The sequence below is a fragment of the Pongo pygmaeus genome, chromosome 1 (assembly GCF_028885625.2).
Source record: "Pongo pygmaeus isolate AG05252 chromosome 1, NHGRI_mPonPyg2-v2.0_pri, whole genome shotgun sequence".
NCBI classification, from domain to species: Eukaryota; Metazoa; Chordata; class Mammalia; order Primates; family Hominidae; genus Pongo; species Pongo pygmaeus.
The window spans coordinates 78,719,970-78,732,461 of NC_072373.2; the positions used below are offsets into that span (position 1 = coordinate 78,719,970).

Below are 12,492 nucleotides of genomic sequence, written 5' to 3' on the forward strand. Positions count from 1 at the left end.
CACTGAATTTGAATTAGACACACATTAGAAAGCTTAAACAATAATAATTACATTTATATTAATAAATAAATAAGACCTGACACCTACATAGTGCCTTATATACCTTTTAAAGTAATTTTGCACATATTATTTTTGAGAGTGAATATAAAGCTATCTATAATCATGGGGAGGTATTTCCAACTGCAAATCAATAAGTTTATTTCTAGAAGAACCCAGAAGCGTAGGCATGGTCTCAGGTAGAAATGACTTACCAGGAAAGGCTTCCAAAGGTAAATGGGGATTCAGGAAATGTCCAGTGCAAACCATAACAGCATCAAAGACAGCTCTATTTTGCTTGCCCTCTGTCTCTGTGACAACATCCCACTGACCAGTTTCGGAGAAGTCTGGACGCTTCGTTACGCTGCGCACAGTGGTCTAAAAGTGAAAGACAAACACTCACTTCTCACCAACACCCTTGGACCTCATGCAATGACTGGTGTGGTAACCATGTCGGTTACTTTTAGTAGGTCAAGTCCCATGACAGGAGGTCTATTAATATTGATTTATCATCTTCCTAGAGAAGTTAAGTAACTTACACAAACTCACAAAGGTGGCAATATAGACTTTGACTCAAGACATTTGAATCTTTCAGTGGAAGGAAGAAACGGTCACGTTTTATTCCTGGTGAGAAAGAGATGAGTTACAATGCCCAATGCTTTGGGAAATTTAGGAAAATTAGTTTTGCCTTATTATAATTTCTGTGGTTCAGACGTCTAGATTTTTTTTCCCCAATGGGCTTCATGAACAAAATTCTTTTTTTCTCTTTTAAAAAAAGTCAAAATTTCATCCTGAATGAGAGTTTGGCATTTAGAGGTGGAATCCGCAAATTCAGTATTTTATTTTGTTTTTGAGATGGAGTCTCACTCTGTGGCCCAGGCTAGAGTGCAGTGGCATGAACTTGACTCACTACAACCTCTGCCTCCCAGATTCAAGCAATTCTCATGCTTTAGCCTCCTGAGAAGCTGGGATCACAGGTGCACAACACCACACCCAGCTAATTTTTGTATTTTTAGTAGAGATGGAGTTTCACCATGTTGGCCAGACTGGTCTCGAACTCCTGACCTCAAGTGATCTGCCTGCCTTGGCCTCCCAAAGTATTGCGATGACAGGTGTGAGCCACTGCACCCGTCCCCAATTCAGTATTTTAATGATTTATTTGAGTAAAACTTGAGCAGCAGCAGAAGTGAGGAGTCCTTATTATATTCCTATTTATTTAGAGATAAAATCAATAAAAAGTTTACTTTAAACATCCAATTTTCATTAGATTGCTGAATAGGCCAGCCCCCATCTATTCATCTTCCATAACCCAAAGTATCTTACCTTAAACTGAATGTATTTCAGGAGGTCAAAGTGCTCAGCAAATTCTTGGAGATAGTCCCAAAATTTTTCATGGTTCATGAAATTAGGATAATCTTCGTGGAAAGGGAAGTCACTGTAACATGACATTTCCTTACAGACATTTGTCACTAATGACTTATAGACCCTGGTCATCCCATCTTTGGAAGATTCCTGTGGTGAAGGCATAGTTAGCTTGTTGGGATAATGGAGATAGGAGGAAGAGAACAGAGATCATGGTGGCTCATGCTAGCCTCACTGAGCGTGGGGGGTCATAGCAATTAATGTTCCATTTGTAATTTTATTTACTTTTATTGATTGATTGATTGATTGAGATGGAGTCTCACTCTGTCACCGAGGCTAGAGTGCAGTGGTGCGATTTTGGCTCACTGCAACCTCCGCCTCCCGGGTTCAAGCTATTCTTGTGCCTCAGCCTCCCAAATAGTTTGGATTACATGTGTGCGCCACCATGCCTGGCTAATTTTTGTATTTTTAGTAGAGACGGGATTTCACCATGTTGGCCAGGCTGGTGTCTAACTCCTAGCCTCAAGTGATCCACCCGCCTTGGCCTCCTAAAGTGCCTGGATTACAGGCATGAGCCACTGCACCCAGCCACTATTTGTAATTTTAAAGAGTTCCAGGAAACCCAGCATTAGGTCTCTATGCTATAATTATCAGAAATCATTGGTGGGATTGTATAATTAAAATCAATATATTTTTCAAACCACAAAGAAGCTAACCAAATTAAATAGGGCTCTCCAAGACTAACACTGTCCTTAAACAATTCCATGAATGCAGGGCTCATTATCTGTCTTGTGTATCTTTTCCTTCTTCCATTGGCATGGCTACTCCCTCCACTCATGCCCTAGACATGTTCCTTTTTGTCTTTCCTCAGAGAATACCTTACTAATTTTTCTCTTTATTGTCTCCGTATATTCCCAATCTACCTTCCTTTATTGGCTCCTTCTCATCAGCACAAAATACTCTAATTTAAAAAACAAAACAAAACATCTTCTCAACCTATGTCCCCTTCAGCCCTGTCTCTCTCCATCCTATCTCAATCTTCATAGAAGAATCATTTACTGTAGCCTCTGTTTTCTCATGAAGTCCTCAACTTGTCTTGATTCAATCTCCATCACTCAAAAACAAAACAACCAAACAAATAGGTCTATATTAAAGACATCAATGAACTTCTTGTGGCTGAAGCTAATCTCTGTTTCTCCTTTAAGCCTCTTTCTTAGCTGTCACTTTCTCTAAGAAGTCATCCATGACCCAACGGAGCTGCATAAGGTAGCTGATGCGGCCCTGCTGCATCCTGTACTTCTACTGCGAACTTGATGACACTGTCTTGTAATTCCCTATTTACTGTTTCTGTTTCCCACCGGACTGCAAGGAGGACAGAGTTCCTGTCTACCTTGTTCATCATTGTGTCCCGGCAGAAGAACATGATAGGTACTTGTTGAATGAGTGAAAATTAATATTATGATAACATTTTTAAAAAAATAGTACAGTTGGCCCTCTGTATCTGTAGGTTCTAGATCCATGGATTCAATCAACCAAGGATGGAAAATATTTGGGAAAAATAAAGGATGCTTCCATATGTATTGAACGTGTACGTATTTCTTTCCTTGTGATTATTCCCTAAACATTACAGTGTAACAGCTGTTTATATAGCATTTATATTGTATTAGGCATTATAAGTAATCTAGAGAACATTTAAAATATTCAGGAGGATGTGTGTAGGCTACATGCAAATATTATGCCATTTTCTATTAGGAACTTGAGCATTTGAGGATTTTGGTATCCACAGCAAAACCAAAGGGATATCTAAACCCCCACAGACACCAAGAGACAACTGTATATATATGACTGAGAGAAATTACATTGAAATTTTAATAGTACTAATTTGTGAGTATTGTCACTTACTTAATTTATATTTTTCTTTTTTTCCCTATTTGTTTACCTCAAAATTGTTTTCTAAAATTAATCTGTATTACTTTAGAATAGAAGAAGTAAACCAAACCAACTGTGGGGTCAAATAGCAGAAGCTACATAAACCAGACCCAATATTTTCCTTCCACATAAACATTTGGTGGCTTGATGAGGTTAACAATATACCAAATTTTTTTTCTCCTAGTATACTATAATCCTAGGGTTATGACTACTCCTGCTTATATGTAGTTGCTTATTCTGTTTTATTCATCATCCATCAGAGATCTATTAATAGCAAACAACATGTCTTTTATGAAGGCTTCTCTCTCATGCCTGTTGAATGAATGTCACTCTTCTTTTCCGCTATAGCATTTAGTACTTGGGCTTGCCTAGCTTCCATCTTATTTTTTTTGTTTGTTTTTAATTTTATTTTTTATAGAGACAGGGTCTCACTATGCTGCCCATGCTGGTCTTGAGCTCCTGGCCTCAAGTGATCCTCCCACCTCAGCCTCCCAAAGTGCTGGGATTACAGGCACAAACCTTCTGATACCTCCTTATACTTCACCACTGGGGCAGATCCCTCAGTCCCTACTGGATACCCTGCTACTTCCAGTAACCAGCACCAATCCTGACCAGAGGCAGGTGGTATTTAACCACTTCCATCCCCACTGTCTGATGCTCAAGTCACCTAACAGGTGGCCTGGACCTGAGTGTAGCCTCCGAGGCTAAATATTCCACTTCTAAGAAGGATTGGTTAGTGCCTGAGTTCTTTCTATTCTGAAAATGTGACAGCGAACCCTCCCCCTCCCCCAAGGCCTTCCAAGGTCTGGGGCCCTGCCTCACTCTTGCCAGTTCTGTTCCTAAAGACCTGAACAATGTCTGGGGGTTGTGGTTCCACTCCCTGTTGCCAACTTCCATTCTCCCTAGAGTATAATCTGTTTTATATTCACCAGTCCTATTCAGTTTGCCTGATGTTACACTCTGCTGCTTTGTCTTAGAATGTCCACGGTCCAGAAATCATCATAAATGTCCAATACTACGCTTATCTATCAGACTTAACTCTTTTTTCCTCTCTCTTCCAACTGTCCCTGACCCGAGTCTGCACATTCTCAAGATTCCTCACCAATCAGACTGCATCCTGCCTAATGTTTAACACTGCATTATGCACATGTTTGTGCAGTTGCAGTAAGCCACTCCCTTACTTGATCACCAAGGCAGGCTAAAGCCACCATGTCTGAGCAGAGACAAAGCAAATGGCCAGATCATGACTGATAGAGATGAGAGGATGTGAACCACGTACAGTAAACTTCCATAATCCCCCAATGTCATCACTTCTCTCAAAGCAGGTGGGCTCCAGGTCCTCATCAACACAGCATTTGATGGAGGAGAGGCCACTCACACCAGCTCCAATCACTGCAACTTTCTTGGCCATGGTATGCTCTGTTAGAGGAAAGTCAAGCAGAACTTCTTTATTTAATAAGTTTGGAAGAGAGCCCTTGTCACAAGACTCAACTTTTATAGTGCTATATATGCCTTTTTTTCATCTTTGAGTGGGGGCAGAATCACATGCTGCTTAAAAATCCAGGCTCTGAAATCAGATTGTTTTGGTTTAAGTCTTGGCTTCACTACTTATTAACTGTGTGATCTTGGGCTAACTATCCTGTCTATGCCTCAGTTTTGTCACCTGTAAAATGCGAATGGTAATAATAGTGATACCAACAGGAGGCAAGGAAATACTGAGTAGAAGAAAGCAGTTCCCTGGCAAAGGCCCCACCCTCAAGCCTGGAAACCTACAGCCCTAAATGAGAACAGGCATTCCTGTTTTTGCACCCCAATGTTGCCTTTTCCAAGACCATTCTGGCCCATGCCCCTATCCCATGCCCATATAAACTCCAAGCTCCACTGGCAGAGCAGAGCAGCGTGGCAGAGAAGGAGAGAAGAGAAGGAGTGTTTGAATATCAAGAGGAGTTCAGCTGGGGATGGTTGGAGAGGAGATTGGCCCAGGATGGCCAAACTCTAGGGGAAGATCATCTTCCCACTCCATCCCCTTTCCAGCTCCCCAACAAGCCCACTGAGATCCACCTCCACCACTCAATAAAATACCCGCATTCACCATCCTTCAAGTCCATTTGACCTGATTCTTCCTGGACTTTGGACAAGGACCTGGGTACCAAAAGGGCAGGGTGTAAAAGACTGTCACCTGAATCTCCACTGAACTAGTAATACTTAGCTGTCTGTAAATAGCAACTGCTAAAAGAGCATTAATTTTAACACACCTCTAGATCCTACTGTGGAGCTGGAGCCTAAAAGCACTAGCCCTGGCTCCTGCACCTGCCTGTCTGCATGCTCCCCTTCCCTTAAGGGGTTTGAACATGCAAACAAGCCACACCCCTGCAGCAAGTTCTGTGAGGGGTCAGGGAACTCTTCCGTTTTAATAGTAATAATAATAATGACTTTAAAGGGTTGTTGTGAAGATTAAATGACTGATAAATGTTGGAATGGTTTTAGAAGTGTGCCTGCTACATAGTAAGTGCTCAACTAAATTTAGCTATTACTGGTTGAGCAGCACAAACCCCCAAATCCAAAATTTGAAATACTCCAAAATCCAAAACTTTTTGAATACTGACATGAAACTCAAAAGAAATGCTCACTAGAGTATTTCAGATTTTAGATTTGGGATGTTCAATCAGTAAGTATAATGAAAATATTCCAAAATCTGAAAAGACTTGAAATGTGAAACATTTATTTTTTATTTGTTTTAATTTTTTTTTAATAGAAATGGGGTCTCACCTTATTGCCCAGGCTGTTCTTGAACTCCTGGGCTCAGGTGATCCTCCTGCCTTGGCCTCCCAAAGTGCTAGTATTACAGGAGTGAGCCACCACGTTCATCCTACTGAAACATTTCTCATCCCAAGTATTATTATTAGTAGTATTTTTTTGAGACAGTCTTGCTCTGTCACCCAGGCTGGAGTGCAGTGGCACAATCTCAGCTCACTGCAACCTCCACTTCCTAGGTTCAAGTGATTCTTATGCCTCAGCCTCCCAAGTAGCTGGGATTACAGGTGCCTGTCACCATGCCCAGCTAATCTTTGTATTTTTTAGTAGACATGGGGTTTCACCATGTTGGCCAGGCTGGTCTTGAACTCCTGACCTCAAGTGATATGCTGGCCTCAGCCTCCCAAAGTGCTGGGATTACAGACATAAGCCACCGTGCCCGGCCTGGTCCCAGGTATTTTGGATAAGGAGTACTCAATCTGTAGTATTATTATTAGAGAGTATAGACAGTACCTTGACCCCGTTGGGATGCTAGAATTTCTCAGTATTAAAGGGGCTCTTTGCTATCACTTTGCCTTTGAATCCTAGGAATTTCAGTCAGTAGAAATGTTGGTTTTGATTCAAAGCATTTAAAGTCCTAAAGAATAGCTGGTCACGGTCATGTCTTGCCATAAAACAAGGATATTACGTGGGTTGAGGGGAGGTTCTTAACTTGCAGAGGCAAGACTGACCATAATAGAAAACAAAGTCCCCAAGGAACGTCATAAGGGATATTCTGGAGCCCAAGACGATGTCAGCTAGAAATGGGGATGCTCATGCTTGTCAGCGGGAACTGGAGGAAGTATATACATACACATACATGGGGATATAAGACCAGTTTTTACCAGTTTTACTGGATTTTATCATTTAGCCTTCTGCACATTTCACATTGCTTTTGTCTCAATCAAATGGGCTGAGTTAATTCTAGTAAATCAAGTTTATGTCACACTGAGGCCCTTAATATGTCATGTAGACTTAGTTGCAAGTGCTGCTTTTCCCTGCAACCCACTTGGCCAATTCAGAAGACACATAAATGATAGTTGAGACCTCAAAGTATTCCATTGTTTTATGAAATATATGTAACTCATTTCACTTTGCCTTTGAAGATACAGCATTTTTTGAGGAAAGATCTAGCTGTATAACCCCTGTGTGATTTTTGTAGTCTCATGTCACATATCACAGTGGTATTTGCCTTGGGGAAACAAGAGAGCATATATTTTTTGAGCTATTAGGACCAGTAAATGGGAAATTAGCATAATCATTTGAAACAACTTAAGGCTACACTGCTATTAAGAGGCAGAGTTTGCACTGAGTATGGATTTCAGGATCTGAAACCAAGATGTGAACATGCTGTTGGTCTGAGAGCCTGAGGTATCCTGTGGTTCCCGTCACTAAGCCTCTTCCTTCATCTTTGCTCAGGTTTGCTGCTGCACCTTTGGGATGGGCTTGGAGTTTTTCTCTATGGCTCTGTAGCTTGTCTCTTAATGAGATCAGAATCCCCAGGCACAAAATCTAAGATAATTTACTGACTGGAGGGAGTAAAGAAAGACTTTTGAGTCCTCCAGGAACCCTTAGACTTACCTGACCCTAAGGCAGATTCATGAACTTGCAATGAGGATCAGAAGGATTTCCTAGGGCTGCCAATTTCCGAATGTATTTGCTGCCTTGCGCTTTGTAAGGCTGAGATTGCCATACCTGGTGGCTTCATTATCTATTACAAAATGTATCATTTTTCCTCTTAGACTTTTTATTTGGGAGTCCCTCTTTAGTTGAGAGAGCTATATGGGATGCAATGAAAATGGATTTTGGAGGCAGCAGAGTTGGGTTTGAACTTTCTCTGCTACCAACTAGCCCTATGACCCTGAGCAACCTACTGAAGCAACCTTACATATATTATTTATAAAATAATAAAAATATCTATGTTGAAGGATTGTTTGTGTTTTAAAAAACTTGATATTACTTACACAAAAAAGTGCCTTGCACAAAATATTTACTCAGTGTTCATTCTCTACCTCCCTACTTGTCTCCTGTCTTCCTTCTCTTCTCCTTGGAAAAGATGGTTCATACAGATAAAATGTATCAACAAGTTTGGAAAGGAGTAGGAAGACATACCTGTGTTTTCCTTTGAGTTGAGGAGTAGGAGGTTTAGACAGCTTCTAATCAGAAATAAATGGCCTCCACCAATAAGAATACTTGAATTTCCAGGCCACTAGGTAGAGGCCTGGGGCTGGCAGATCTTTGCTGTGCTCTATCTCTGCAATAATAACATAAAAAGAAATGACTGCTAACTGAATTGCCAAAGTGAAAAATATACTGACGTGAATAGACTGGAAGCAAATTAATTCATTCAACAAATATGCCCTGGGTACCTCTAAGTGCAGGTCCTAAGCTAAGTGTGGGGCCCTGAAGATAATGAAGACCCTGCAACTAAGAAATAGTAGTAAAGTCTTAGAATTTAAAAAAGACCGTGACTGCTCAAGATGTCGTATATGGAGAGGCTGACACTACCTTGTGCTAAGTCCTATGGTAGCAGCATGCTCTAGGCATGAATGCTTGCACTCTCCTGGCCTGTTTATTATCCCTGTCTAGAGACCTAGTTAGTGACACAGAGTGGGCTGTGTGTTAAAAAGGTGCTGGGCAAAAGCACTTTAAGGACTGACTTAAGAGACTCTACAGGCAGTAGAAACAAATTGGGAATTAGCACCTTTTAAAATTAATCCGTATTTACAGACTGTAAATTTCTGAATGGGAGCAACCTTTTTAAATTTTGCCTTGAGTCAGTAGAGGAAGGTAGTGAGTGAACTGGAAATTGAGAGATCTGAGTTCTAATTCTGCTTCTGCCTCTAAGCAGCTTGTAACCCTGAACACAATTCTCGATTTCTCTGAGCCAGTGCTTCCACATTTGTAAAACAGAGGGTTCAAGTGGCTTTCTCTTTGTTTCCTTCAAGCTTGAAAGGACTGTTCTTATGTCTGAAAATTAAGTAATTGGTGCAAAAAAAAAAAAAGATATGAATTCAAAGGTAGGCGAGAATACTGCAGGCTTGAAGGATTGGGAGAACATGTGTGTGCAAACTCTGCAAACTATAAAGTGGACTTCATAAGGTACTTGGTTGCTCAAAGTTTGCTTATATTTATTTATTTGAGATGGAGTCTCACTCTGTCTTCCAGGCTGGAATGCAGTGGCACAATTTCGGCTCACTGCAACCTCCACCTCCTGGGTTCAAGTGATTCTCCTGCCTCAGCCTCCTGAGTAGCTGAGGCTATAGGCATGCGGCACGACACCTGGCTAATTTTTGTATTTTTAGTAGAGACTGGGTTTTACCATGTTGGTCAGGCTGGTCTCAAACTCCTGATCTCAAGTGGTCTGCCTGCCTTGGCTTTCCAAAGTGCTGGGATTACAGGCATGAGCCACCATGCCAGCCATAGTGTGTCCGGAATTGGTGGGTTCTTGGTCTCACTGACTTCAAGAATGAAGCCACTGACCCTCGCGGTGAGTGTTACAGCTCTTAAGGTGGTGCATCTGCAGTTTGTTCCTTCTGATGTTCAGATGCGTTAGGAGTTTCTTCCTTCTGGTGGGTTCGTAGTCTCGCTGGCTCAGGAGTGAAGCTGCAGACCTTTGCGGTGAGTGTTACAGCTCTTAAGGCAGTGCATCTGGAGTTGTTCCTTCCTCCTGGTGGGCTCGTGGTCTCGCTGGGTTCAGGAGTGAAGCTGCAGATCTTCGCGGTGAGTGTTAGAGCTCATAAAAGCAGCGTGGACCCAAAGAGTGAGCAGTAGCAAGATTTATTGCAAAGAGCAAAAGAACAAAGCTTCCACAGTGTGGAAGGGGACCCGAGCGGGTTGCCAATGCTGGCTCGGGCAGCCTGCTTTTATTCTCTTATCTGGCCCCACCCACATCCTGCTGATTGGTAGAGCCGAGTGGCCTGTTTTGACAGGGCGCTGATTGGTGCGTTTACAATCCCTGAGCTAGATACAAAGGTTCTCTACGTCCCCATCAGGTTAGTTAGATACAGAGTTTGGACACACAGGTTCTCCAAGGCCCCACCAGAGCAGCTAGACACAGAGTGTCGATTGGTGCATTCACAAACCTTGAGCTAAACACAGGGTGCTGATTGGTGTGTTTACAATCCTTGAGCTAGATACAGAGTGCCGATTGGTGTGTTTACAATCCCTGAGCTAGACATAAAGGCTCTCCAAGGCCCCACCAGAGCAGCTGGATACAGAGTGTCCATTGGTGCACTCACAAACCTTGAGCTAAATACAGGGTGCTGATTGGTGTGTTTACAATCCCTGAGCTAGACATAAAGGCTCTCCAAGGCCCCACCAGAGCAGCTAGATACAGTGTCCAGTGGTGCACTCACAAACCTTGAGCTAAACACAGGGTGCTGACTGGTGTGTTTACAAACCTTGAGCTAGATACAGAGTGCCGATTGGTGTGTTCACAAACCTTGAGCTAGATACAGAGTGTCGATTGGTGTGTTTACAATCCCTGAGCTAGATATAAAGGTTCTCCAAGGCCCCACCAGACTCACGAGCCCAGCTGGCTTCACCTAGTGGTTCCCACACCCGGGCTGCAGGTGGAGCTGCCTGCCAGTCCCGCCCCGTGCGCTTGCACTCCTCAGCCCTTGGGTGGTCGATGGGACTGGGCTCCGTGGAGCAGGGGGCAGCACTCATCGGGGAGGCTCGGGCTGCACAGGAACCCACGGAGGCGGGGGAAGGCTCAGGCGTGGCGGGCTGCAGTCCCGAGGGCTGCCCTGCGGGAAGGCAGCTAAGGCCTGGTGAGAAATCGAGCGCAGCGCCGGTGGGCTGGCACTGCTGGGGGACCCAGTACACCCTCCGCAGCCGCTGCCCTGGGTGCTAAGTCCCTCATTGCCTGGGGCCGGCAGGGCCGGCTGGCTGCTCTGAGTGCAGGGCCCGCCAAGCTCACACCCACCCGGAACTCCAGCTGGCCCGCAATTGCCGCAGGCAACCCTGGTTCCCACTCGCGCCTCTCCCTCCACACCTCCCTGCAAGCTGAGGGAGCCGGCTCTGGCCTTGGCCAGCCCAGAAAGGGGCTCCCACAGTGCAGCGGTGGGCTGAAGGGCTCCTCAAGTGCTGCCAAAGTGGTAGCCCAAGCAGAGGAGGCGCCAAGAGCGAGTGAGGGCTGTGAGGACTGCCAGCATGCTGTCACCTCTCAATAGGTTGCTTATATTTAGTCCCTTGGCAGAAAGGAGCCCTGACCTATTGAACTATACCTTTGTACAATGGGAAAACTCCACCCTATACCTGACTGACCAGCAAATGTAGGAATCCTTTATGAGACATGGAGAGACTTGGGTGATTTGCAAATCATGTAATCAATTATGATTTCTTTGAATTTGGAATTTGATCATTTTATGTTTCTTATCATCATCCTAGCATGCTCTTGCTTTGTTACAGTATTTTTTTTCCACACCATCTATGGGATATTTTGTTTCCCAATGGCTGGCATTTCCATCTCATTCATAAGATGAAATCAGAGGTCACTGAAAGTCTCATGATTCTGTTTATCTCACTGACACTTTCCTTTTGGATGGTTCTGTCCACAACATAACTTTGTTTCCTTACAACTTCCCTTTGCTTCCTGACTCTCTCCTTAATTCTCTTGCTTTAGCCCTAGTCAAGAGACCCCAAAAGAAGATAATCACATTCATTCTTAAGGAACACACTCCAAGAAGAACATTCATCTTTTGTGAAAGCAGTTTCTCGATCATTTCCCCATTAAAAGAAAAAAAAAAATCCAGGACACTTACCTTGGTTAGCATAGAGCAGATTCTTTGACTTAAATTATTTCTCAAAGTCAAATAGGCAAGGAAAGTGTTTGTCTTTTTTTTTAAAAAAGCTCAAAACCCAAATTCTTTTTTCTGAAAGAAAAATAAATAGAAAGATGACTTTTGTAAAAGTGCCCTCAGTTTAAAACAAAAGCCATTTGTCTTTTCTGTTATGCTGGTGACAGCAGAAAGTATACGGACTAAGGAAAAAAAGTTGTATAAGAGGCAAGCGTGATACTTCCGTGATCTTAAGGGAGGGCTGAATGGTGAGTTAGAATACAGCTGTTGGATTGGCAGACCATAAACCCTTCCTGCCCCTTTACCCCACCCTCCTCAACGTCATAGTTCTGGCAAAGCCCCAAAGCTTATGGGAAGCACATGATAGCGTCGCTTTTGCCATTATAGTCTGTAGAGGGCGCCAAATCACCCCAAATTACAGCTGTCTCAGCAAAACAGGAGTTCTACTTTTGGAAACAAACTTCTACACCCTGACTCTTGCTTGAATTACCATAGGAGCTGTCCAAAGGAGAAAGTTATTTAGATGACCATTACCTCATCAAGTTCTTTCATGCTTGGAGTTCTCCAA

The 12,492-nt window shown here is 43.1% G+C and overlaps 1 protein-coding gene across 3 annotated transcripts in view; it reads right to left on the bottom strand.

The window, feature by feature from the left end:
• The window catches only part of FMO4 (flavin containing dimethylaniline monoxygenase 4), a 30,116-nt gene extending 17,942 nt beyond the window's left edge, over positions 1-12,174 (bottom strand). Inside the window, exons 1-5 of one of the 3 annotated variants that reach the window (XM_054435767.2) lie at positions 11,889-12,174; positions 8,233-8,374; positions 4,607-4,746; positions 1,360-1,548; positions 252-414 (exon numbers count right to left, since the gene is read on the bottom strand). In XM_054435767.2, coding sequence (XP_054291742.1) covers positions 252-414; positions 1,360-1,548; positions 4,607-4,738 — 484 coding nt within the window. In that variant the 5' untranslated portion in view covers positions 4,739-4,746; positions 8,233-8,374; positions 11,889-12,174. The remainder of the gene's footprint in view (positions 1-251; positions 415-1,359; positions 1,549-4,606; positions 4,747-8,232; positions 8,375-11,888) is intronic. The other 2 variants (XM_063648802.1, XM_063648800.1) reach the window with 2 other exon arrangements.
• Positions 12,175-12,492: the final 318 nt, after the last annotated feature.